Genomic DNA, 26,500 nt, shown 5'->3' with positions numbered 1-26,500 from the left:
ACTCGCCATACTGCCTAGTTTCTGAGTTTGAGGGGGAGCAACCGGAAGGGGAGGAGTCGCGGCCAAATCCGACGCTAGGCAATAGACGCTGTCCACTTCCGTTCAGCCAGACTAGGACTTGGATAATACTTACCTTGTGTTGAGTTAATAATTTATATTCATGCATAATCTATCATCTATAAACATCCAGTGAAGAAATGTATGCAAGCACTTTCATTCTTAAACCCAGAAGATAAAAAGCAAAAAGCAGACCAGAGACTTAAAAATATGAAAATATTAAACGTTGGGAGACGTGGGTTTTCCTACGCAGACGTAGCTGTTTAAAATTGAAACATAACTTTGGTTGGAGCAGGATATTTCCAGAAAGGAATGTAAGGGCTCTGTGTTTCTTTCTGGGGAGATGAAGGAAGCAGCTGAGAGTTTATAAATAAAGACGCATCTAAAGCCGGTCTCGGGGCTCTGGGCTCCGCGGCGAGATCCACTTTATTTTGGACGGCTGGGGGGACACGGCCCACCGCACACAAAAGATGTGATTTCACAACTGGTTAAACTGGAGTTACCCCTGGGGCTGGCGCCAGACACACACACACACACACACGAGACCCCCGTCTTTATACGGCCTCAAATGACTAATATCGTTTTACATATCTGGTGTGAGATCTGTCGCCGTCGGCGCGAGGTCTCAGTTCGGAAAAATATTGAAACTCATAAATTAGTTTATATCTTGAGCCTCCTAGCATGATTCAAAGTCATATTTTAAGGCTTATCTTGTGTTGAGTGTAAGAATTGCCTAAGTTATTCCAATAGATGACTCAGGCAGATGGTGATTATGGAATGTAAACAGGAGTCTGATTGGCTTAGGATACAGCCAATGAGGCACAGTGAATCAGCAGCGTTAGGAGATTAGCGTAAGGTTAGCTGTCACAATTTGTCCAAAATATTACTCTCAAAATATTAATTATGCTATGAGGTTAATGATATCTTTGTACGTCTGACTTCGGAAATCACGTTTAAACATCCACTAGCTGTGAAGCAGCGACCGTACAGTTGGAGCTAACCGTACGTTAGCGTAGCCGTAGCGACACCAACCGACCAACCATCCCGGCATCCCGCTGGAAAACCGAACCCAGCCTATTCTGATGCGCGGCTATAAGCTACCGCGGCTATTTCCGCATTACAGTTGGTCCATCCCAGCTGTGCCGGTCGGCTCCATGCTGTCATACCCGGGGGTGTGACTTTCAACCGGCCATCCACCTGTGAGTTCCCCCCCCCCTCCTGGGGACCAGCGGCCCTGTAACGGGCCCCGGCGGCGGCATGCCCCCCCTGGCCCACCCCTTGTAAGGCGTCCTTTGTGGCAGACTGTATTTAGGGAAAATGGCTAATATTTAGGGACTTGTAATGTTAGCTGGGCGCCTATTTTAAACAGGGCCCGTGAGGTCCTATACATAGCGCCGCCGTCGAGAGCGCCGCATATAGGAGAGGCGTCCGCCTGCCTCGCGCCGTCGGTGGCGCGGCAATATAAAGCCCTCCTTTTTGCTCTCCATCTTGTTTTTATTTTTTTTGTTCTGTTTACCTCCTCCGCTCCGTTCCACGCCGGCCTCTGGAATATTCCGTGATGCAGAGGCGACCCGGCCTGGAGAGAAAGGCCTACCTGTTGGGTGTGAGGAGTTGTTTTATTCGCTGCCCGGATGAGTTCCCCTCCCACACACACACACACACACACACACACACCAGTACCCAAACACACACACACCAGTACATAAACACACCCCAGTACACACACACACACACACACACCCACACACACACACACACACACACACACACACACCAGTACATAAACACACCCCAGTACACACACACACACACACACACACACACACACACACACACACACACACACACACACACACCAGTACCCAAACACACACACACCAGTACATAAACACACCCCAGTACACACACACACACACACACACCCACACACACACACACACACACACACACACACACACACACACACACACACACACACACACACACACACACACCAGTACCCAAACACACACAGCAGTACATAAACACTGACACACACACACACACACACACACACACACACACACACACACACACACACACACACACACACACACACACACACACACACACACACACACCAGTACCCAAACACACACAGCAGTACATAAACACACACCAGTACACACACACACACACACACACACACACACACACACACACACACACACACACACACACACACACACACACACACACACACACCGACACACACACACACACACACACACACACCGACACACACACACACACACACACACACACACACACACACACACACACACCAGTACACAAACACACACAACCGTACACAAACACACCCTCCCCCCGCTTCAGCCTACAACTGGGTTTTCCACCCCTTTCAGGGATATTCAACACTGTGGGGGGAAAAGACCAAGCCTCTATGAAAGAACTGTGGTGAAAACCCTAGCGGATTCCACAACATTCAACACAGAACTTATATCGATGTCACCAGCATTACCGTTATTCAGAGTATAGGTTGTTAGGTTGTCATGGTAGCGACGCTAGGCTGGCACGTCAACACAAACCGTCACAGACACGACCGGCCAATCCCATCGATGCAGACCTTCGTGTAAAACCGAGCCAGGAGCAATAGCAAGAGGAATCTAACCCAGTTGTCATGCGGCATTTCTGTATGGAAAGTCGTTTTATTAGCGTCGTAGTGACGTGAGCGAATCTGCATTTCTTTCTTCCCAGGTGATTTCCATGTTTATCTCAAACAGATCTCCTACTGCCAGGCAACATGACACTCACTTACCCGACACCAGGTGTGTGTCCTGCCTGTGGCTGCGCCGAGGGCTAGTAAGAGGAGCCAATCACAACCACACAACCACCTCTGACCCACCTTTGTAGGGAGGAGGCCTCAAGGAAGCTCCAGGGTGGCTGCCTTCGGCCACCTCACCTCACCTAGATAGAGCTTGTGTCTGCCCCCTGCCATGGAAGTCCCCCGTCAGTCACAAACACCCTGGACTCGTTTGACTTCCGCCACTGATATCGATGACAATACAATACAAGCCGTGTCAGACAAAAGGTCAGACGCCCGCCTCGACTGTGCTTTCCCCCTAGCTTCAGCAGCGTCCCAGTAGGTCGCTAAGTAGTCCCAGTAGGCCCTGTCCTGCCCCGGCCGAGCCCTCTCTAACCGGTTGGGCCTTCTCCTGCTTGTCTTGCAGTGTTGACGGCCGGCAGCGGCGGCGGCCAGCTGCACTCTCCCTTGAAGCGCTCGATCTCCCTGACTCCTCCCATGAGCGGCCCCGGCAGCCAATCCCTAGGCCCCATCTGGCTGTCCCAAGAGGACCTGCGCGCAACCCGGGGCCCGGCCCTGGACGACCACCACCACCTCCTCCACCACCACCTCCACCTCCACCGCCGCCACCAGGCGCCCCTCTCCCCGCAGAGCAGCATCGCCTCCTCGGGCAGCGGGGGCAGCGAGACACTGGAGGAGGCCCCCCCCTCCTCCTCCTTCTCCTCCTTCTCCTCCTTCTCCTCCTCGCTGCACCGCGCCTCCTTCCGCAAGGAGGGCAGCGGCGTGAGGGGTGAGTCGTGGAGGGACAGGCCGCCCAGGCAGACGGACGGACGAGGGCCGACCGGTACATGAGTGATTGACGCATGGGTTGAGAGTAGTGCGTCCCCTTTACGTCTCGAAAGCACGTAACGTGAAGGGGTGAGGCATGTGGCTCAGGGGGTAGAGCGGGGTTGGCTGGTAACCGGGAGGTTGCTGGTTCGATCCCCGGCTCCTCCTAGTCTGAGTGCCGAGGTGTCCCTGAGCAAAACAACTCACCCAAACTGCTCCTGACGGGCTGGCTGTCGCCTTGCATGGCTGACACCACCTTCGGTGTGTGAATGTGTGCATGAGAGGTCTGCAGTATTTCCTTCAGGTTTCGATGAGAGATCATGAGAGTGGGAAGCTGTGCAGAGTTGATTCATCCACCTAAGGCAGACGCTTTTATCCGAACGGTTCATAGACACATTCGGACACCGACGTCAACGCCAACGTCAACCAATGCAAGGCGACAGCCAGCTTGTCTGGAGCGGTTAGGGTTAGATGTCTTGCTCAGGGACACCTCAACACTCGGGATTGAACTAGCGACCATCCGGTAACTTACAAGTCAACCCGCTCTACCTCCTGAGCTAAACCGACCCCATCAGGGAAGACCAATGCATGAGCCCCTCTGTGTCTGTGGCTGTGGTATGTCGGTAGACTTCCAGCAGCCCCCGGGGGGCTGTGGCAGGCCCTGGATCCAGCCGAGGGAGTCTGACAGAGGGCACGCCGCTTGACCCCGCAGGCCCCTTTCACCAGGCTCCAGGCTTTTATATCCCCGCACTCGTTTCTCTTCATGACACACTTGTGAAATTCTTTCGCCGTTCTCAACTTTGGTCGGCGGCTCTCTCGCTCAGCGCCAACCGGAAAGGAGACAACTCTATTATTAAAGGCTATATAATGGTTGTTTTCTGTACGATCAAAACAAAGTTCCCTTTACTCTTCCCCTTATATATTAATATATGTCTTCCCCATGAGTAATACATGCCCGATAAATTATACATGCTGAGCCTTCTGTAAGGGTACCGTGCGACTTGTAGAAGTCAGGCCAAACTATGTTAAAACCAGCCCAGAAAGTGCCTGCTTAGCGCTACATCCTGTGAGCCGAGAATGAAATATAAAATGTCCACATATTTTCGTTGTGTAGACACAGACTCAGATTATGCATCACACACACACAAGCCTGTGAACAAGCAGTGAATTCATGGGCGAGTCAAAGCAGGAGAAAGGCTTAATCAGCACAACGATGACTGTGAGCCGCAATGTGCCGGGGAGCACGCTGTTCGGCATGAATCAAAAGGGCTCTTGGCGTTGTTTGAGAAGGGAGGAGGAACCAGCTAAGCATTAGTAAGCACTTCAGATGAGCTGAGGCCAGCACAAGTGAATGAGGGGTCAAGCGTGTGTTGCATATAATTAATACAAACACGGATATTGGAAACTCTGCTCTCTAACGTGGATTCTTACCAAATGCCTGTACTTGATATAGTTTATTATGCTTAGTGTTGTTTAAGATATCCAAAAAGTTAATATGATCGGATGTTAAGTATATATAGCTGTGGTCAGTCCCATTGTTAATTACTCCTGATACTCTCTGTCCTTTTCCCCAGGACGTAAAATACTAAAAACAATTCAGTTGGGTTCCATCATCTGCAAATTGTACCACTGTCTCCTTTAAAGCAACACTGTAAAAGAATATCATGAATAGATTTCTGCACTCACCAGGGCAGTTTCCGATTCCAGTGACATGTCTCAGTTTAGTATTCATGTTCAGCTCGTACCGTTTTCAGTGTTTCGTGCCTGCGGGGACAGATTACAGGGACCACCCGTCCATTCCCACTCTATTGTATCTGGGCCCCCGGTTTGGCAAGGCCGGGCTCCGTGTGGGTCAGTGGGGGAGAACCGAGTGCCCCCCCCCCCCCCCTGTGGTTAAAGTCCCTCTTGTCTGCTGTCCCTCAGACGTCCCCGCCTGGCTCAAGAGCCTGCGCCTCCACAAGTACGCCGCTCTCTTCTCCACCATGACCTACGACGAGATGATGTCATTAACTGAGCAGCAGCTCGAGTCAAAGGTTTGTACGCGCACACGCACACGCACACACACACTACCACGCTCGCACGCATGCACACACACACACACGCATAGAAACACACGCACACTAGAGGCAGTCATCTCTTGCTCAACAGTTCTTCAGACCGTGGTAGAACAGGGTGTAAGACACAATGGTTCGAATAAGCTCAATCTGTGTCAACACCGATGCATGTTTATGGTTATGGCTGCCAACGTTAAACTGATTGACGTATGCATAGGTTGTGGATGTCAGTTAGAAATGGCATATACGCCTCTCAAAATGCAAATTCGAGGTGGATAATCTCATCTGCATAATCTTTATCATGTAACATGATAAAATACAGGTTGTATCCTTTGGTTATCATTTTTAAAAGGCGTTGTCAGAGTTTGCTGGAAGTGGCTTTACTGCCTCCGGGTAAGGGAAGTGGTGTTCACCATATCCTCTGTTTCAGTTTATCGACGTTGTATTCACCGCTTGCCTCGTATCCCTTCCCTGCAGCAGGTGACCAAAGGAGCCCGCCACAAGATAGTGATCAGCATTCAGAAGCTCAAGGAGAGGCAGAACCTGCTGCGCTGCCTGGAGAAGGTGAGTGGCTCCTCGCGCGTACACGCACACATCAGTGCTCCCCTTCACCACAAGATAAGATAATGTCTTATTGATTCTGTGTGGTTACTCCGGTCATGTTCCCCTCTTCCTCTACACACACATGAAGCTCCACTACAACGATGGTGTGACCGGGTTTTCTCAGGGATAAGAGATTGAGATTAGCTCGTTGCCGTGGTTGGTTCGCCCTAGCTCCTCGTCCTCAAGGTGTAAGTGCAAATGCTTGTGAGTGCGTCAGTAAGTGAGTGTGACATTTCTGAGATGACAACTAACGGGAACACCTAATCCTGGACCGGGACATTGGGACCGTGGGGTCCGGTCCCTGGACAATGGGACACGAGCGGGACAGGCGGACAGGGACACACGGCCAGGCCTAATCAACTAGCGGCCCGTGGGCCAAATGCGGCCCCTCTTAATTTTTTTCTGGCCCGCAAGGGGTTGCATGCAATAAATAAATAAAATAAAGAAGAAACATAGTTGCATGCAAATCAGGTTTCTGTGTGTAGCCGGTGATACTAGCCAGTATCAGTACCCCACAATCAGGAACTGGCATCACTTATTCTGACAATGTTTGGCTCAACCGATACCTGTGAGTCTAGCTTTTCTCATATGAATGCCGTCAGAACAAGGGCACTTTGCTCCATGACCTATGAGAAGCTGCATGAGTGTCTCAGGATGAGCCAAACCAGGCAAACAAGGCAGTGCAATCTTTCTCACTGACTCACTGGCTCAAAATGTAAGTACTTCTGTTTTGTGATGATTGAAACAACATTGTTTAATTCTAAATACGTGTCCAAAATATGTGATTAAAAGTGAAGAAGGTAGGAATGCGTCTGACAAGTTTATTCCATGTAGTAGTACTATATATATTAAGTTAACACTAGGGGTGTGACGATACACTCAGCTCACGAGACGAGACGAGACACGATATTCGGTTCACGAGAACGAGACGAGACGAGATTTTTAGAAAACTGCAATGACAAAATATATGACTGGACCAACAGACTTTTATTTAACCGAGTTGCACATGCATTTTGAAATGTTTTATTATAACTCTTCACATGCATGAAATTGAAACTAAAACTAAAATTTATAAAAGTTGATGTAAAATAAATTAAATTAAATAATTCGCTTTTTTTCAAGTGCAAACAATATTATGTGCAAAATCAATTCAAAGTTCTACTCCGTCAATACAGAGTGCCAATGGTGCAAACAGAGTCTGACCAAGTATGTCACTGACAACTTGGGATTGTCCGTCTTATCAGTCACTGTACTGCCATTCATCATTTCCGCCAGGTACCCAAAATGCTGCCAAACAAATGATTTAAAAGTGGCGGGGGCATCTTCGACGGTAATACGGGTATTTTCCGACGTCATTCTGGACGTAGGAAAGGCGCATTACTGCCCCTACAGGCCACAAATAGAAGTTTGGATAGCTCACAAATCTCGCGTGACAGATTTTTAACCCGACGGGTAATATCGTCGAGTTTACTCTCGCGAGATCTCGTGGCACTCGACGATATTACCCGTCGGGTTAAAAATCGACGAGATCTCGTGGCACGAGATCTCGTCACACCCCCTATTAACACTACTTTAAGTAGGATTTATTTGTAGCGAATCATTCACGTAGTTTTACTCTGTGTGGCCCATGAACCCCCAGTGGTTTTCCTTTTCGGCCCACTTGTTAAGGAGGTTGAATAGCCTATTCATCACCTACGCCCTTATAAAATATATGTTGTCGTCGTCCTGTCCCGCTCTCCCTCGCCGGGGGGAGGGTCGGGGGGTGAGGGCGGAGACACCTGTTGCTTGGTATTTTGGATGGGGGGGGGGGGGGTTGGGCGGTGCTGGCGAATATGACGTACGTGGACCGAAGTGAGAGAGAAAACGCGCCATGTGTGTATTTTTGGAATTACACTATTCTCTGCCTAGGTCACAAGGCCGCGAGGATCGCTGTCCCTTCATATTGTGCTGTCTCTTGCTCTCTCACACTCTCGCTCTCTCTTTCTATCACTCTTGCTATCTCTCTCGCTCTCTCTCTCTCTCTCTCTGCCTCTCTCTCTCTCTCTCTCTCTCTCTCTCTCTCTCTCTCTCTCTCTCTCTCTACTCTCTCTGCCTCTCTCTCTCTCTCTCTCTCTGCCTCTCTCTCTCGCTGTCTCTCTCTCTCGCTCTCGCTCTCTCTCTCTCTCTATCTCTGCCTCTCTCTCTCTCTCTCTCTCTCTGTCTCTCTCTCTCTGTCTCTCTCTCTCTCTCTCTCTCTCTCTCTCTCTCTCTCTCTCTCTCTCTCTCTCTCTCTCTCTCTCTCTCTCTCTCTCTCTCGCGCGCTCTCGCTCTCTCTCTCTCTTGATGTGCTGGTCTGATGCGGACGTCTTACCCCACCGATTGATACTGAGGCTCTGTGGAACGGGTTTGTGTGGCCATGCCCTGCATTGCTCTACAAATTCTTCCTGTCAATTAGCCCACATGACAACAAGTTAAGTATATATTTGCCTTGCTCAAGAGCGTTCAAAGGACCCCAGTGGGTAGGAGGAGGGAGGCCGACGGGATGTGATCCACGATGGACAAACTCACAGAGGGAATAAAAAATATTCAAAACAAGTCGCCACTTAAAAAAAAAAGATGGAAAATTAAAGACCAGGACAGAAACACACATTGTAGAAAAAACAGCTTTCCTGGAGGTCTCAGTTTTTACGACTGTCCTAACCACCCAACCCTGGCCCTCTCTCACCCTCTTCCTCTGTCTCTCCCTCTCTCTCTCTCTCTCTCTCTCTCTCTCTCTCTCTCTCTCTCTCTCTCTCTCTCTCTCTCTCTCTCTCTCTCTCTCTCTCTCCCCCTCTCTTCCTCCCCCTCTCTCCCTCCCTCTCCCTCCCCCTCTCCCCCTCTCTCCCTCCCCCCAGGACGTCCTGGAGGGGGGTAACCTGCGCGCCCCGCTGCAGGAGCTCCACCAGATGATCGGCACGCCCATCAAGGCCTTCAGCGGCGGCGACGACGGGGACGGGGCCTCGCCACAGCGCCCTCTGCTGGGGCCCGACAGCAAGAGCGTCGCCCCCGGCTCCCACCTGGCCGGAGGGGGCGGGGGCGAGGGCGAGGCCGGGGCCAGCGCCGTCGCCGAGGGAGACCTCCCCAGCCAGTTCACACGCGTCATGGGCAAAGGTAGGGCCCCTCCCTCCCTCCCTCCCTCCATCCCTCCCTCCATCCCTCCCTCCCTCCCTCCCTTCCTCCCCTCCCTCCCTCCCTCCCTCCCCCCCTCCCCCCTCCCTCCCTCCCTCCCTCCCTCCCTCCCTCCCTCCCTAAGGCCAGGCGTTTGCCTTGCCACCTAATCACCCAATCAAGGCCTTTGTAACCATGTCCTAGTGATACATGGTATGGAATCTTGTTTTATTATAGTGAGGTTATGTTAGGGAGCTATAGTGTGGTTCAGTGTTGAAACGTTCCCTTATCAAGGCACCGACTAGTAAAACCAGAGCGCAATGCGGCCCGCTCTGTGTGTCTATTTATGAACCGATGAGGAAAGCGGGGTTCCAACGTGGCAGGGGATGATCGACCCCCTTCTGAACCAAGAACTGGGTCGTAGGACGATCCCCTCGCAGACTAAGATAGAGGACCTAGTATGTGAGACAGGTGGGTGAGACAGGTGATGAAACCAGTAGGTTAAACAGGTGTGTGAGACCGGTGATGTACCCAGTAGTTGAGACGGTTGGGTGAAACAGGTGATGGTAACATTCGGTGAGACAGGTGATGTAACCGTTTGGTGAAACAGGTTGGTGAGACAGGTAGTCAATGGTAACCAGTAGGAGCGATAGGTGGGTGGGACAGGAAAGTGATACTAACAAATAGGTGAGACAGGTGGGTGAGACCGCTGTTTACGGAAGGTTGAAGGAAGATGGCAGACAGGAAAACCAAGTCAGACTGTTCTCTGAAACTCTCTGAGGATTCTGAGAACCAGCGTGACAATATGTACCACTGTACAGGTGTGACTCTCTGTTTGTGCCAGGCTGAGAATGTGCATTCCAGCGGCTCTGTTTACACTCACCTAGATAGCGGACTTCCCTCGTCTCCTAACCCCTTCTTCTGCCCCTAGTTTGCACACAGCTGCTGGTGTCCCGACCGGACGAGGAGAACATCAGCTCCTACCTGCAGCTGATCGACAAGTGTGTCATCCACGAGGTATGTATGGGGAGACTGTTTCACCACCAGTCCACCTGGCGGTGCCTCCCAACCGGCGGGAGGTAGCCTTACAGAGCCGTAGTCTAGATTTAGTTTAGCTTGTTGGTTTAGTTGACGGGGACCATGTACATAACCGGTTCTGAACCAGAGTTAGCTGAATAGCTCATTTGCATCTGTGGTCCCCGTGCAGGCGAGAGTTGTGAGGCTGATATGTGCTGTGTGTCTCCTGCTTCTGTGTGAGGCGCCGACTACTACCAAAGAGCCGGCATGTGGCTCAGGAGGTAGAGCGGGTTGGCTTGTAACCGGAAGGTTGCTAGTTCGATCCCCACCGCTGGAGTGTCGAGGTGTCCCTGAGCAAGACACCTCACCCTGACTGCTCCTGACGAGCTGGCTGTCTCCTTGCGTGGTTGACACCGCCGTCGGTGTGCGAATGAGAGCGTGAATGGGTGAAATTTAGGCAATATTGTAAAAGCACTTTGAATGGCCGCCGGTTAGAAAAGCGCAACGTAAATGCAGTCCGTTTACTCCGGGAGCTCGACGACTCAGACGTACTCTCAGACACAGGAGTCTCGCTCTCGGCGTTGAGGCTCGTGCTCTCTGAAACGCTCTCTATCTGTCCCCCCCCCCCCCCCCCCCCCCCCCCCCCCTCTCTGCAGTCCTTCACCGAGACGCAGAGGAAGAGGTTGTTGTCATGGAAACAGCAGGTCCAGCGGTTGTTCCGGTCCATTCCGAGGAAAACCCTCCTCGACCTAGCGGGCTACCGTCAGCAACGGAGGTACGAGGCAGAGCTCGGGAACGCCGTGGGAATCTGGTTCCGTAAGGTCGACGTCAGAGAGCAGGCGCACCGTCCACAGGCTGTTAACACAAGCTCTCCTTTCTGTCCCCCACCTCCCCCATCCTTTCTCCCTCCCCCTCTCTCCCCCTCTCTCTCCCTCCCCATCCCTCCCCCTCCTCGCTCCCTCCCTCCCTCCATCCCCCTCTCTCCCTCCCCATCATCCCTCCCTATCCCCCATCCTCTCTCCCTCCTCTCTTCCTCTCCCCCTCCCTCCCTCCTCTCTCCCACTCCCCCTCCCCCCCTCCCTCCCCCCTCCCTAGCCGTGGTTTCGGCCAGTCCAACTCCCTCCCCACGGCCGGCTGCGTGGGCAGCGCCGTGTCTGTCAGGAGGAGCCTGAGGCAGTTCCAGATGCCCTCCCGGAGCCTCCCCGGGGCCCGGCTGGGGGCCCTGGGGACCGGGGGCCTCCTGGGGCCCACGCCACGCAGCTCCAGCAGCACGCCCACCGGGCTCAAGCAGGGCCGACAGGTGGGTGATGGGGACCAGTAGGAGAGACATGTGGGTGATGGGGACCAGTAGGAGAGACATGTGGGTGATGGGAACCAGTAGGAGAGACAGGTGGGTGATGGGGACCAGTAGGGGAGACATGTGGGTGATGGGGACCAGTAGGAGAGACAGGTGGGTGATGGGGACCAGGAGGGCAGACATGTGGGTGATGGGAACCAGTAGGAGAGACATGTGGGTGATGGGGACCAGTAGGAGAGACATGTGGGTGATGGGAACCAGTAGGAGAGACAGGTGGGTGATGGGGACCAGTAGGGGAGACGTGGGTGAGACAGCGGATGGAACTAGTAGGTGAGACAGGTGTGTGAGACCGCTGATGTACCCAGTAGTTGAGACGGTGAGAGAGGAAAGTGATAATAAATAATAAGTGAGACAGGTGGGTGAGACTGCTGTTTAAGGAATGTTGATGGAAGATGGAAAACAGGAAAACCATGTCAGACTCTGAAAATCTCAGCGGAACAATACGTCCCGCTGTATAGGTGTGACTCTCTGTTTGTGCCAGGCTGAGAATGTGCATTCCAGCAACTCTGTTGACACTCACCTAGATAGCGGACTTCCCTCGTCTCCGGCCGCATTCCCTACTGGAAGAGGAACTTTTGTGTGTCTGTGTCTGTGTTTGTGTGTGTGTGAGTGTCTTTGTGTGTGTGTGTGTGTGTGTGTGTGTGTGTGTGTGTGTGTGTGTGTGTGTGTGCGCAGGTGTGTGTGTGTGTGTGTGTGCGTGCAGGTGTGTGTGTGTGTGTGCGTGTGTGTGTGTGTGTGTGTGTGTTTGTGTGTGTGTGTGTGTGTGTGTGTGGTGGAGGGTGGGTTGTGTCGGGGGGTGACCTGAGGTGGATGGAACTTGTAGGCGGGCCCCCCCCACATTCCAGGGACCCTGCATCAGCACTGAGCTCCGAGTGGAACTCTGGAGCTGTGTCAGGTACCGGCCCTCGCCACGCCTCTTTTTCCTTCCTCCTCTCTCGCCCTTTTGTCTGTCTCTCTCTCTCTCTCTCTCTCTCTCTCTCTCTCTGTCTCTCTCTGTCTCTCTCTCTCTCTCTCTCTCTCTCTCTCTCTCTCTCTCTCTCTCTCTCTCTCTCTCTCTCTCTCTCTCTCTCTCTCTCTCTCTCTCTCTCTCTCTCTCTCTCTCTCTCTCTGTGTCTTCGACTGTCCTCTTGCCTCTGCGGGCGTCCCTGACAATGGGGGGAAATGGTCAGAATGCCCCCCCCACCACCATGCTGTGTTGTAGAACGTGCGTAGCAGACTTTGGGTGTGTGTGTGTGTGTTTCGGGGTGGGGGTGTTGCAGGGGGGGGGGGGGCTGTGACTCATAGCTAGCTGTGGTGTCAGATGAGGAGGAGGGGCAACAGAACAGAGAGAGAGAGAGAGAGAGAGAGAGAGCATTACTGGGGAGGCGGTGAGAACAGCGCACAGGCATTTCCTGTTATTCCCTGGCCCTCTGTCGTGGAAGGCCGGGAGAGGGGGCGAGAGAGATGGAGTGTGTGTGTGTTGGGGGACGGACGTCTGAAGGTATAACTGTTAGGTTCTGCAGAGGAATGTGTGCGGTGAGTGTCTTCAGACTGTCATTAGTTCTAGGCCAGACAGAAGGAGGTGGGGGTTAGAGCAGAGTGTACTCTCCTCACTCTACTCTACTCTACCATTCTATAGTAGTATACTATACTGACGCTGCGCTAAACGCGAGGCTATACTCTCGTCCGTGCCGCTTAGGTCAAACGAAAGCCTGGCCTCGGGGTGTGTGTGTGGTTTGACGTCACACAAACAAACGTGTTTGCCAAGAGATCTCCATTGCCGAGTCATCACATCCTGTATCCCTCCTGCCGATACCGTGTTACCGCCTCTCTGTCTCGTCACCGTATCACCGACCACACAGAATAACCATGATAGCCATAAAAGGCCAGGGAAGCTCCTCTCTATGGTGCTGAAACAACAAGAAAGACTACGTTTCAACCCAGTTTGTGGTATAGGAGGATGATGAAGATGAGGTGATGATGATGATGATGATGATGATGATGAGGAGGAGGATGAAGTGTCAGATGATGACAGCGAAGAATATGACGATGACGATGAGTACGACGACGAGTATGATAAGGGCGATGAGTCAGCGAGCGATCGGCGCCGATCCCAGCGCGTCGATGTGTCGTGATCGTTAACCTGTGTCCGTCTCCCCCCCCCCCCCCCCCCTCTCTCTCTCTCTCCCCCCCGTCTCCCCCTCCACAGGGCCTGTGGTTCGCCAACCCGGGGGGCAGCAACAGCATGCCGAGCCGCAGCCACAGCTCGGTGCAGCGCACCCGCTCCCTGCCCGTGCACACCACCCCGCGCACGCTGGCCATGTTCCAGCAGGCGGGTGAGCAGACGCAGCCGGCAGGCCGCGGCACGTCCTGTCCCACGCCGCCCCGAAACGGCTCGCAGGGGGAATGCGGAGGGAAAACAGCTCTCACACACATTTACCCCCCGCCCCCCCCCCCCCCCGCCCCCCCACAACGGCGCTCCCAACAGATCGGATGGATGTGGGGGAGGGGGAAGGAAGGGTGTTTGTGTTGACGGCACCTTATGAGACCTGTGAGTGTGTGTGTGTGTGTGTGTGTGTGTGTGTGTGTGTGTGTGTGTGTGTGTGTGTGTGTGACCCTGTGTGTGTGAGCCTGTGTGTGAGCGTGTGCGATCATCACGCAGGTGCACGCGCACCCACACACACACACACACACACACACACACACACACACACACACACACACACACACACGCACACGCACACACGGTCATGGAGAGTAAGACCGCCTGATAACACTTACTACCTCACTCATATCTTCTGACGAACGTACTTGGATAAAAGCGTCTGCTAAATGCCCTCAACGTAAATGTGACTCCTACCCGTGAACCACGTGCTCCCTCGCCTTCTTTGCGTTTCCTACACTGACCTCATGATAGGTGGGGGCCCCCGTCCCAGACAGTTCTCCTGTCTACCCCGGTACCCCCCCCCCCCCCCCCCCCCCCCCGATACAGTCCCAGACTCCATCGCCCTCGATACTGTCTGGACATTATTGGAACGAGGAAAAACTGTGCTCCCTTTCTCGTTCAAACACAGGACGCACACACAGACACACACAGGACGCACACACAGACACACACAGACACACACAGACACACACAGACACACACAGCCCGGTGTGTCTCTGGTTCACAGAGCGAGGGCCTAGGGCTTTCAGGAGGGAGGCAGGGAATGTGCCTTGAGAGAGGAAGCCAGGGGGAGGGATGGGGGGGGGAGGAGGAGGGGAGGGGAGGGGAGGGGGGGGAGGCAAGTCAGGGGACTCTCACAATGAGGCTCTTTGTGTGCACGGCGGCCGGGGCACCCTTGCACCCTATCCCGCACGCAGACACACACACTGGCCCCTCCCTGCGCCACGCCCTCGCCCGACAACTCTGCAGAGTCATGCACACACAGCACACACACACACACACACACACACACACACACACACACACACACACACCTAGTGCTACACACACACATACGAATACACACACACATACACACATACACCTACACCTAGAGCTACACACACACACACACATAGAGACACACACACACGTAGCGCACACACAGACACACACACACATTCTGGGGTGGTTACAGCTGGAGCAGGGCCAGGGTATTTGATTGGAAAGACAAAATCGCTCTCTCTCTGGCTCTCTCTCTGTCTCTCTCCCGTGTGTGTGTGTGTGTGTGTGTGTGTGTGTGTGTGTGTGTGTGTGTGTGTGTGTGTGTGTGTGTGTGTGTGTGTGTGTGTGTGTGTGTGTGTGTGTGTGTGTGTGTGTGTAGGTGTGTAGGTGTGTGTCTGTTTCTCTCGCTCACCCTCTCGCTTTTCTCCGTTTTCATCCTTTGTGTTCGCATGGTTGGACGGATGAGGGGACTGATTAAAGACAGTCAAAGCAGCGAGCATGAGGGGATGAAGGTCTAGTCGAGGCACTCTCACGCTCGGAACACAAACACACCCGGCTCTCCCGCTCACAAAACCCAAATACTGTGTGTCATTCCAGCCCTGATTTAGCACCGGATTAAATCACTGAAACGCCACCAATCTGTGTCAGTGTGTTTGTGTTTGTGTGTGTGCGTGTGCGCCGCTACGTACGTACGTGCGTGTGTGTGCTTGCGTGGGCGCGGGTGCGTGTGTGTTTGTTTGTTTGTTTCCCTGTAGTATGTGGCGTGGTTAGGGCGAGGACCTATAAATAGCCCCTTGTGGACCACTAGGTCTAATTCAAAACCTTGCGGGGCTTGTCACCTCCCTGGAGCGCCTGGTCTGATCACGTTTGACCTCCGCGGCGAGGGTCACGTTGGGTGAAGGGGGGTGGTGCAGGATGGATGTGAACCCGGTAACCCGGTAACAACAGTCCTAGGTATAGGTGTAGGTATAGGCGTATCGGGGAGCTGGAGCAGGCTTTGTGGTTGTTGACCCATCGCCGCACACTTCAATGCTAGGAGCAGAGAGTCGAGGCCTCCATTGTGTTAGAGCGACAGGGATTCTGATGCTAAGCCCGGGGTTAATTGGAATCGTGGTATGATCTGATTATAATGGAGGTGTGTGTGTCTGTGTGTGTGTGGGTGTGTGTGTGTCTGTATAAGTGTGTGAGTCTGTATGTGAGTGTGTGTGTATGGAGGGGGGATGTTAAGAGGAAATAGGCATGTGAGGCATCATTGTCTGATAAAGTTTCCAGGGATTTGTGGCCAATCTGATTCCCCCCCCCCCCCCCCCCCCCCCTGCATGTTCTCTCTTTGAAAGGAGACATGCAGAGTATGTTTTGATTTCAAATCAATCGGCCCAACACATGACCTTACCCTCGCATAATTAGAGTATCTGCTCTGAAACGGAACACTGTGTCCACCAATCAGAAGAGCCCTCGTTCAACCTCATGACTACAAAAAAGAAAAAGCGATCAATTCTCCAGATCGACACTCCGGTCGCTCCGTGGTCGACCTCTGTCCCGGACGACCTGCCAACACTTCTGCCTCAGCCTCTGAATCTCTCTGGGTTGGGGGTTTGAATCCCTGGTCAGACGCTGGGTTGAGTCACATTATTACTGTCTGTTCATTATATAATGTAAGGATAACTTGTTAGTAACAGGGCGACGCAAGAACGCAGATCGAGACGTCCATCCATCCATCTTCACTCTCAATCACCAGCACCGGAATAATGTTACAAGTTACACTCAACAGGTGCCGAAGAGCGCCCCCTAAGGCATGGGAATAACGATGCACACGGTTGAACGTCCATCGCATACATAACTCGCGTTGTTCCTGTCCCACAGATCTGCAGTTGTCGGTGAACGAGCCGGACATCAACAACCGGCTGGAGTCGCTGTGTCTCAGCATGACCGAGCACGCCTTGGGAGGTAATTCATTCAGGATGTTCCCTTTGTTTGCTGCCCCAATTGTTATGTTGTTGTTGTTGTTGTTGTTGTTGTTGGGATTGCTGAGTCTGGGACTCAGGAACAACATGTGCGACGCCAGATTTAAGATCGGACACAGCTCCGGGGTTGTTTTATGTAAACTGAATACTTTGAATATTAAATGGGTGTATTTAATGAGAAAGGATTATAACATGTCCTTTGTCCCGCACTTTAAAACCACGCCTGCTTGCATCTCAGCACAATATGAATACTATGCTCGCATAGGAGAGCTCAGCCCAGCTCTCCATCTCTCTCTCTATTGCTCTATGTCTCCCTCTCTACACCTCTCTCTCTCTCGCTCTCTCTCTCGCTCTCTCTCGCTCTCTCTCACTCTCTCTCGCTCTCTCTCTCCCCCCCCCCCTCTTTCTCTCTCTCTCTTCCCCCCCCTCTCCCCCCCCTCTATCGCTCTCTCTCCCCCCCTCTCCCCCCTCTCTCTCTCTCTCTCTCTCTCTCTCTCTCTCTCTCTCTCTCTCTCTCTCTCTCTCTCTCTCCCCCTCTCTCTCTCTCTCTCTCTCTCTCTCTCTCTCTCTCTCTCTCCCTCTCTCCCCCCCCTCTCTCTCTCCCTCACCCTCTTTCTCTCTCTCTCTCTCTCTCCCCCCCCTCTCTCTTTCCCCCCCCTCCCCCGCCCTGTTAGCCAGCGGGTGCAACGCTAGCCGGCCCGTAGTGCTGAGCTTTCTGGGGGTGCAGCGGTCTCGGGGGGGGGGGGGGGGGGGGGCTGCGGCTGCGTTCAGGATCGGTTCCCACAAAGCCAACCTTCTGATCGTCCGGGGGCCGCGTCAGCCGGTGACCTGCGTGGCGGGAACCCCGCCCGCCGCCGGGGGGGAGGGGGGGGGGGGGGGGGGGGGGAGGTTCCCTACGTCGGCGTGAAGTGCGTATTCTGCACGGAATAAGACCACCGCAGCCCGTCATCACAGCCCCCCCGTCCCGCCGCTCCACCGAGACTCCGAGACAGAGGGCCTCAGTGCCCAGCCCCGAGCCCCAGACAAGCCCTGCTTTGTGTGTGTGTGTGTGTGTGTGTGCTTGTGTGTTTCTGTGTGTGTGTGTGTATGTGTGTCTGTGCGTGTGGGTGTTTGCCGTGTTTGAGTATATGTGATTTGCGTGTGCTTGTGTGTGTTTGTGTGTGTATGTGTGTGTGTGTGTGTGTGTTTCTGTGTGGATGCGTGTGTGTGTGTGTGTATGTGTGTCTGTGTCTGTGCGTGTGTGTGTGTGCCGTGTTTGAGTATATATGATTTGCGCGTGCGTGCGTATGAGTGTGTCTGTGTGCGTGCAAGGGTTTGGCGATCTCTCTCCTGGAGCAGAGGTTGGCAGAGGAGGGGGGGAATGTCGTAGAGGGTGGAATGCCACCTTAGACACGGCCAGAGTCTCCTGGCTGTTCCCTGGCCTGCCCCCCCCCCACAACGTCAACGCAGCTGGGACAGGAAATCGACCCAAACCAATTCAATCCAAGTCCCTAAACCATCAAATCAGTTTCCAGTGTATTGACATGAAATGGGTGAACATCATTTTGTTCTGTGTTTACACATGAAACTCTTAGCAAACATATCGAATCAGACCAAAGAAAACAAGCCAACGCCCAGGACTGCGCTACCTGTGGTGAAACATGGGCCTGCAGTGGGCTGGTTCGATTGGCGCTCATTTTGTGCTGTCAGTGTGTAAGACAGAGCTCACAGTTTGGTCCCACACACTTGTCCTGAACACACTTGTTGTGCTCACGTCCTTCTCTTTTGTTGTGCGTTTGTCTTCCTATCAGACGGTGCTGACCGCACGTCCACAATATGAACAGAGGACCTGAGGGAGAGCAGCCGGACAGCACAGGTGTGTGAGGCTCTCTCACGAAACGTCACCTGGAAGTAACCAATCTGCTCCGCCCCCCCTCCTCTCCAACCAATGAGAGAGGGTTCCACCAACGGACAAGAGAGCCAATCAGCAATCAGCAGGTCAACGCCAGCGTTCACACAGACGCGTCCCGTCGGTTTGGGAGCGGAGGGGGGGTGGGGGGGGGAGATTGAAGACGCACACGCTTCCTGCTATCCCAGCATGCATGCTTTCAACCGGCGATGCCTGAGGATGGGAGAGAGGCGTGTGAAACATGTTGCTGGACGAGTAGGTGCAGAGCGCCCTCTGGCAGGCGGCAGGAGGTACTGCACCCCCCGACCCCCGCACCAAACCTAATGGGCTCATGTCAGCAGAGTGGAAACACAGGGATGTGGATGAGGGAGACTACGGATCAACAGAGTCCCTGTGACACACTGATATCCACCCCTCCCTAACCCCCATCCCCGACCCCAAAAGGAAAAAAGAAAAGCAGTTTGTATTTTTTTAATATAATAGGAGTACCTCATGTAACAGGCAGAACGAGGCAGACACATTAAACTGACACGGTCTGAGCTTCAGGATTCCCCCCAAAGTGGGTTTCGGAATTATGACTGAGTGCAAACGAGTTCTTGGGAATGTATCTCACTCAGTATTTGGGAGGCTGATCTAATTTTTGTATTTGATGTACGTACGTATGTATTGTTTACATAATGATGCTACTTCAGTGGGGTACAGACGCATATGATTTTCAGGTAGGGAACGTTTGTGTCCGTAAAGCCGCCATGGCCTTCTTCCATCGTCGCTTTACGTCCCAACGAGTGGGCATCACGTTAGTTTACAACCAATGTGCTTACATCCTTTATTTTACGCACCCGTAGCCATGCGTAGAGCGGGGGCGCGAGTCTTTACAGAGAGAGTGACGGAAGAGGATGAGTTTGGTGCGAAGGATGGCGCAACAAGTGTTTGCGACTTATGAGAACGAAGCGGAAAGTAAAAGACTAGTTGAGATGATCGATGCGGACATTGGGAAAAGGGAAGTGGATATGTGTAAAGGAATGGAATCAGAGGCAGGCCCTCCGATTGGCTCATGAAGAGAAGGATATAGTAAAGTCCCGTCGTGTTGGGGAGTTCAGGGGAGGGGAAGTTGAGTTGGGCAGCGGCCTCATTACATAGTGTTGATATGTCGTATATATGTTATTTGAAATGATGGCCTTTGTAGGCGCTATACAATGAACATGTAGTTTTTTTTATATACATTTAAATGGGAGATCAGCACAGGAGTATTGTCAACATATTTTTTTGTTAACGCGTTAATTGTATGGGTGTGTTTCAAGAGAATGTGCTTCAACAGATCCTCAGACCAGAGGGGAATTGTGATTGACAGGTTGGCAGTAGGCAGGGTTCAAATGCCCCCCCTTGACAAGAATGGATTCATGTCATAGACGTTCTATTTTTTATTATGATCGATCAATGAAGGGCCTTGCTCCCAGAGATTGTGTTCTCGAGTGCCTAACCCCCCCTGCTGGTCAAGTCTCGGACAAGTCGGCGGTGGGATTCCCAGTTAACCGGCACATCCAGTCAGCCCCATGTTGTGTTGTGGTCATCACAGCCTTCTCCTTTTGTGTTTGTTGTATTTTCGGGCGGCAAAGATCACGCCTGCAAGAATGATCTGGAAAGGACGCATCTCATATCGCCCAGTTACAGCTCATCTGATGTGTGCTGCAGGCCTTCATAGTTTATCCCGTGTCTTAATATTTATCCTCTGTGTGCGTTGTGTCCGGTAGCCTTGGTTAAAGGATAGGTTTATGTTCAAATAAGCTGGTGGGTGAAACACTAGCAGGGGGGACGCCCTGCTAGGGGCAAGACCCCCCCAACGTTTCAAGTCCCTTGCGTGTAAACAGGGCTTTGAAACGGGAGCGATGGATGAGGTGTTGATCATGTTGTCGTTAATAGTTATTTTCTATTTTAGTTTCTTGTAATTCTTAAGGACTTCTCCTTTTTTTTTTGTATTCTGCACTTGATGCTGTGATACGCGACGCATTTGCTTAGACATTGATGCGGATTTGTGAGGCTCGATCTCCTGGGATGATGAGGAGGTTGTAGGAGACGTACTGTAGACGGAGCTACTGGCCAAAGCAAACCCCTCCAACCGAGAGTAGCACTGCAGAACTCAAGCACATTTCATCAGCAATGTGATGGCGCTTTTACTCTTATACATTACAGTGGATTCAGCATGGGGGGTGTACGGTCAAATGATACTGCTGGATGCCAGGGCTTTCAGACAAGAAGCGCTTTCAGATTTCAGATGGGTATCTTGCCTTACCTTCTCAAACCACCAGGGGTGGGAGTGAGCAGTTTCCACAAAGGCCAGGACATGGGTTAGCCACAGAGAATCCTACCAGTGTTGACCACACACAAACACACCCATTACTTCTCGAATGGTGGTTCGCTCAAAGGTTAAACCATTGGTCCAACCCTGGGAGACCCGTGGGGGTGTCACTGAACACACTCACAGTCTCACCGTGTGTGGGCAATGTACTACTGCTACGACATATGTTTTGAACCCAAAAGTGCTCTCAACATAGGCTCTGGTGTCTGAACTAGGGCAGTGGATGGCAGTCCACCCGCCAAAGCGTTGTATACAACTGGCATGATTTTCTTTCTCCCGCCCCCCCCCTTTTTTGTACGGGAAGTGGATTGACCCATTTGCTTTGATACAGTGCGTAACTATTTTTGTATTAGTAAGCTCCTCGATTATAGGGGTTACGTTTGTTTTTCGGGACATTGTATCCAAAGTCTTCCAGTGTCAAAACTCGATTCAAACAATTATTTATTCTTTTTTTTTTCAGACCTTTCACAAAGGTTATTCTTGTACTCATGTGGGTGTATCATTATTTAAAGTACCATATGTATTAACATGTTATGGCTGGTGACCATACGTACATCTCATATTAACAATAGTTTTCTTTAATTTACCTTTTTATTTTCGTTCGCGTTAAAAAGAAAATTCGGGGTGTATAATCTCATATTGTTATCTACCAGTGTCATGTTAAAGTTGTTTTTCTCAGTATGTTTAAAACTTATTTCTAAAAGCATACCGCACGGTGACCCCTGGGGAAATCCCAAAGCTGTGAGGGCAGTGTGCCCTTGAGCAATGCTCTTTGGTCACTTCAGATTACCCTAACGTAAAGGCTTTGGTAAGCAAAGGAGGGCTCAACAATGCCCTCTGTCGGCCGCTGAGGTGAACTGCACCTCCTGCAGTCCCACCTGATGGGCGACACCAGTTACGGTAGTTTCAGCGTTATCTGCCCGGCGGTATCTCCATGCCAAAGGCAGGGTTGGGCCTTTACATAGATGATGATGCGGTGTGATGTGTTGAGAAACGTTGCAGGGTAGTTACGTTGAATCAGTGATTTTTTTGTTGTTGTTCAAAATTGGATTATTACGCAACGCACGCAAGAAAAACAACAACTAAATTGCTTCTTCTTTCTTTCTGGGTTTGGCTTGATTTGTGTTTTTTGTGTGGATATCCATCTGTTACCGAGTCCCCAGAGGGCTTCTGACGGTTACCAGTTAACGCCTTGCTATTCCCAAAAATAAGTGTATTTAATGTAGCGTTAATTGAGACACGAATATGGTTTCGTTTTTTTAGTTTTGTTTCTGTCAGATTCTATGATTGCCTGTTGGTTACCTGGACTCGTTAGCAAAACGTCAACCAATTCTGTAACAACGTTTTACTGCTCGACTGTGCCCCTAGTTCGGTTTTATTTTCATATCAAAGAGCCGTTGTCCTGTATTGACTGCAGGCTGACGTATATATTTGACAAAAAGTATTGTATGTTTAATTATATAATATTAAAAAGACAATAACAAAGGGCAAAAAACGTCAAAAACGTCAAAAAAATAAAAAATTAAGGCAGAAAAAAATATTTATATATTAAAAAAAACTGCATGCACAGAGGCTGGGAGATCCTATTTAGAATAACAAATGGCAGTGCCTTTTTTTTGTACTCAAGATATTTAGTCCCAAGTGTAAAAGAAAAAAAGAAAAAAAAAGTAAATTTCTAATGGATTTCAAACTCGAGATGCGACCTTTGTCTCATCTCGGCCGGATGGAGGGCGCCTGAGGAGGACTTCAGAGACGGAGGAACTCGTCCAGCTGGTCTTGTCTTGCAGTAGAACCTTCTTTAGCTGTGTGGACTTGTGTGGCCCACCTGTTTTGTTTGTGTAATCCTGTTAGGTACTTCTCCATGCTGATATAAAGTTAAAAAAATATATACTGGTCTGTATGCAAAAACAAAATTTGTGGGTGAGTTTTTTTCTTCAGTTGCAATGTGTGCGTGTATGACAAATCAACTCATTATCATTTGTTATCATTATCATTTATTTATATAGCATTTCTAATATCAAATCAATAAGGCATTGGATTAGAGGGGGTTGGGGCACATGCGCGCACACACACACACACACACACACGCACACACACATAAAAGGCATTTGTGCACAAAAACATACATATGATACCATCATACAGTATTCTTTTTCCTTTGCATCTCAATTTTTTTTTAACCCAGGCTAATATAAGCCTAAATGTTTAAAATAACCCAGAGCACAAATGTCACCTTTCAACTCAGTATATATATATATATACACACACATTTATTTAACTTTATTTTGCCAGTCAATCATTTTCCCAGCAAATTTATTATAAAGGGGGGGAAATACAAGCTTCTGTTCACAATTCACAATAACCTGGTTATTAAACACACACACACACAATATTTGATTGAAAGAATACTTTCCAAAAAATTAATTCAAGTAGATAATCTACTATGACCTAAGTCTTCGGTCCAGCTTTTCTTCTGACGCACCTCACATCCGACCTGCCTCTAAGTGTTTAAATACCGCTTAGAACTATCCACAGCTGCAAACAATCAGCGACATCCCACTAACAAGCTCCACTAGGACCAATGGAGGTGGATCAGATCCCACCTGACAGGACTTCAGCCGAACGCGTCGCTCACGGCTCACAGAAACACCACCACGCCCCGCCCAGCGTCCGTGGTCCTTTGATCACTACCCTGCTGTGTTTAGCAGCCCATCGGTGACAAACACCACACCCCCCATAGACACGTGGATGTGAATCGAGACGTTAAGGACGGACGAAAAGGACGATTTCTTCCTTGTTTCTGAGACGTTGGATAATCAGGGGCCTTCCCTTCAGCCTGACACATTCTCTCAAAGCTGAAACCTCCGCCAATGCTTTTGGAATTTAATCGACCGAAATGATGTGATGAGGTAAGGATTCAACACACAACACACACACACACACACACACACAAACTAGCAGCTTGACCAGAATCTATGGGACAAAGTCCATCGGAGGGGCCAATGTAAACAAGCCTCAGGTCCACACAGACTCGACCGGCATGGGGTCAGCATGCCAAGCAACGGCCGGGCTGGCGGGCCTCTCTCTGCATGCAGGGTCAAGTCCCTGAAAGTAAAGGCGTCCTACGATGACCTGATGCTGAACCAGTAGAAAAAGGGGAATTCATAAAGTTGACATATGAACCACTTTGCGTGTGGCATTTAAAGATGACTTGTTTTTGATATAGAGTGACACAAATGTGCACACACTCAAACATGGGCACACGTACGACACACACACACACACACACAAAATATTGGATAGACATAATTATGTACGCACACACACACAAACACACATTCTTTGTTCATACAGAGAAACACAAATGCGCCAACACACCCACACACACACACACACACACACAGGTTATGTATGGCAAGTGGCCAGCCCAGACACAGAGGAACCAGGGAGGAAACAGAGAGTCTCTTTGCAAAGAGGAGGAGAAGGAGGCGGAGGGAGAAGGTCAACGGCGGTGGAGGGGCTGCGGGGGGCCTCATCTCAGCCCCGGATGAGCGTGAGGAACTCGTCGCGTGTCTTGGGGTCCTCCCTGAAGACCCCCAACATGGTGCTGGTCACTGTCTTACTGTTCATCTTCTGCACGCCGCGCATCACCATGCACATGTGACTGAGGAGAGGGAGTGGCAGAGAGAGGGAGTGGCAGAGAGAGGGAGGAGAAGAGAGAGGGAGGAGAATAGAGAGGGAGGAGAAGAGAGAGGGAGGAGAAGAGAGAGGGAGGAGCAGAGAGAGGGAGGAGAAGAGAGAGGGAGGAGAAGAGAGAGGGAGGAGCAGAGAGGGAGGAGAAGAGAGAGGGAGGAGCAGAGAGAGGGAGGAGAAGAGAGAGGGAGGAGCAGAGAGAGGGAGGAGAAGAGAGAGGGAGGAGCAGAGAGAGGGAGGAGAAGAGAGAGGGAGGAGCAGAGAGAGGGAGGAGAAGAGAGAGGGAGGAGAAGAGAGACGGAGGAGCAGAGAGAGGGAGGAGAAGAGAGAGGGAGGAGAAGAGAGAGGGAGGAGAAGAGAGAGGGAGGAGCAGGGAGAGGGAGGAGAAGAGAGAGGGAGGAGAAGAGAGACGGAGGAGCAGAGAGAGGGAGGAGAAGAGAGAGGGAGGAGAAGAGAGAGGGAGGAGAAGAGAGAGGGAGGAGCAGGGAGAGGGAGGAGAAGAGAGAGGGAGGAGAAGAGAGACGGAGGAGCAGAGAGAGGGAGGAGAAGAGAGAGGGAGGAGAAGAGAAAGGGAGGAGAAGAGAGAGGGAGGAGAAGAGAGAGGGAGGAGAAGAGAGAGGGAGGAGAAGAGAGAGGGAGGAGAAGAGTGAGGGAGGAGAAGAGAGAGGGAGGAGAAGAGAGAGGGAGGAACAGAGAGAGGGAGGAGAAGAGAAAGGGAGGAGAAGAGAGAGGGAGGAGAAGAGAGAGGGAGGAGAAGAGAGAGGGAGGAACAGGGAGGAGCAGAGAGGAGAGGAGGGGAGCAGGGAGGGAGGAGATGAGAAGGGTAGAGAGGAGTTGGGAGGGAGGAGCAAGAACCAGGGAGGAGCGAGAGAGAGTGAGGGGAAGAAGAGCAACAGAAGAATACGAATATCAACACAAATGATCTGAATCATTTACATTTGACAACACTTTGAAACGCTTGTGAAACAATCGTTAAGAGCCAGTGAACCTAAAACCAATATCATTCTTTTTTAAACATGGAAATATGGCCAATATGATTTACAACATCGAGATCGATGCCATTTAATAATTAATAGAAAACAAAGGTTAAATAAAATGTTTTTGCTAAACCTAACCCTACGCTGTAAAAAGACATCTGCCGTTCTTTTTGTTACGTCTGAATGCCTTTTCAGAAGAACTGTGTGTGTGTGAACTGCGTGCGTGCGTGCGTGCGTGCGTGCGTGCGTGCGTGCGTGCGTGCGTGCGTGCGTGCGTGCGTGCGTGCGTGCGTGCGTGCGTGCGTGCGTGCGTGCGTATAGGTACTTACGTAGCCTCGATCACCACCCCGACCCCGGCGGGTTTCAGA

At 51.4% G+C, this 26,500-nt stretch overlaps 2 protein-coding genes across 7 annotated transcripts in view; one reads left to right on the top strand and one right to left on the bottom strand.

Annotated features, from left to right (window-relative positions):
* Positions 1 to 23,119, top strand: part of samd4a (sterile alpha motif domain containing 4A) — a 48,148-nt gene extending 25,029 nt beyond the window's left edge. For 2 of the 6 annotated variants that reach the window (XM_030378136.1, XM_030378135.1), the window contains exons 4-13: positions 3,288 to 3,704; positions 5,612 to 5,721; positions 6,220 to 6,306; positions 9,219 to 9,474; positions 10,403 to 10,488; positions 11,145 to 11,263; positions 11,584 to 11,788; positions 14,034 to 14,160; positions 17,118 to 17,201; positions 19,009 to 23,119. In XM_030378136.1, the coding sequence (XP_030233996.1) occupies positions 3,288 to 3,704; positions 5,612 to 5,721; positions 6,220 to 6,306; positions 9,219 to 9,474; positions 10,403 to 10,488; positions 11,145 to 11,263; positions 11,584 to 11,788; positions 14,034 to 14,160; positions 17,118 to 17,201; positions 19,009 to 19,037 (1,520 nt within the window). In that variant the 3' untranslated portion in view covers positions 19,038 to 23,119. The remainder of the gene's footprint in view (positions 1 to 3,287; positions 3,705 to 5,611; positions 5,722 to 6,219; positions 6,307 to 9,218; positions 9,475 to 10,402; positions 10,489 to 11,144; positions 11,264 to 11,583; positions 11,789 to 14,033; positions 14,161 to 17,117; positions 17,202 to 19,008) is intronic. The other 4 variants (XM_030378138.1, XM_030378139.1, XM_030378141.1 and 1 more) reach the window with 4 other exon arrangements.
* A 317-nt stretch (positions 23,120 to 23,436) lies between these two features.
* The window catches only part of gch1 (GTP cyclohydrolase 1), a 12,714-nt gene continuing 9,650 nt past the window's right edge, over positions 23,437 to 26,500 (bottom strand). Inside the window, exons 5-6 of the mRNA XM_030378142.1 lie at positions 26,462 to 26,500; positions 23,437 to 25,126 (exon numbers count right to left, since the gene is read on the bottom strand). The exon at positions 26,462 to 26,500 is cut by the window's right edge and continues 46 nt beyond it. Of these exons, the coding sequence (XP_030234002.1) occupies positions 25,000 to 25,126; positions 26,462 to 26,500 (166 nt within the window). The 3' untranslated portion in view covers positions 23,437 to 24,999. The remainder of the gene's footprint in view (positions 25,127 to 26,461) is intronic.

Source organism: Gadus morhua, chromosome 14, assembly GCF_902167405.1.
Source record: "Gadus morhua chromosome 14, gadMor3.0, whole genome shotgun sequence".
In the NCBI taxonomy this organism is placed as follows: domain Eukaryota; kingdom Metazoa; phylum Chordata; class Actinopteri; order Gadiformes; family Gadidae; genus Gadus; species Gadus morhua.
Note: the sequence above shows the minus strand (reverse complement) of the source record. Positions and strands in the feature narration are given on the sequence as shown.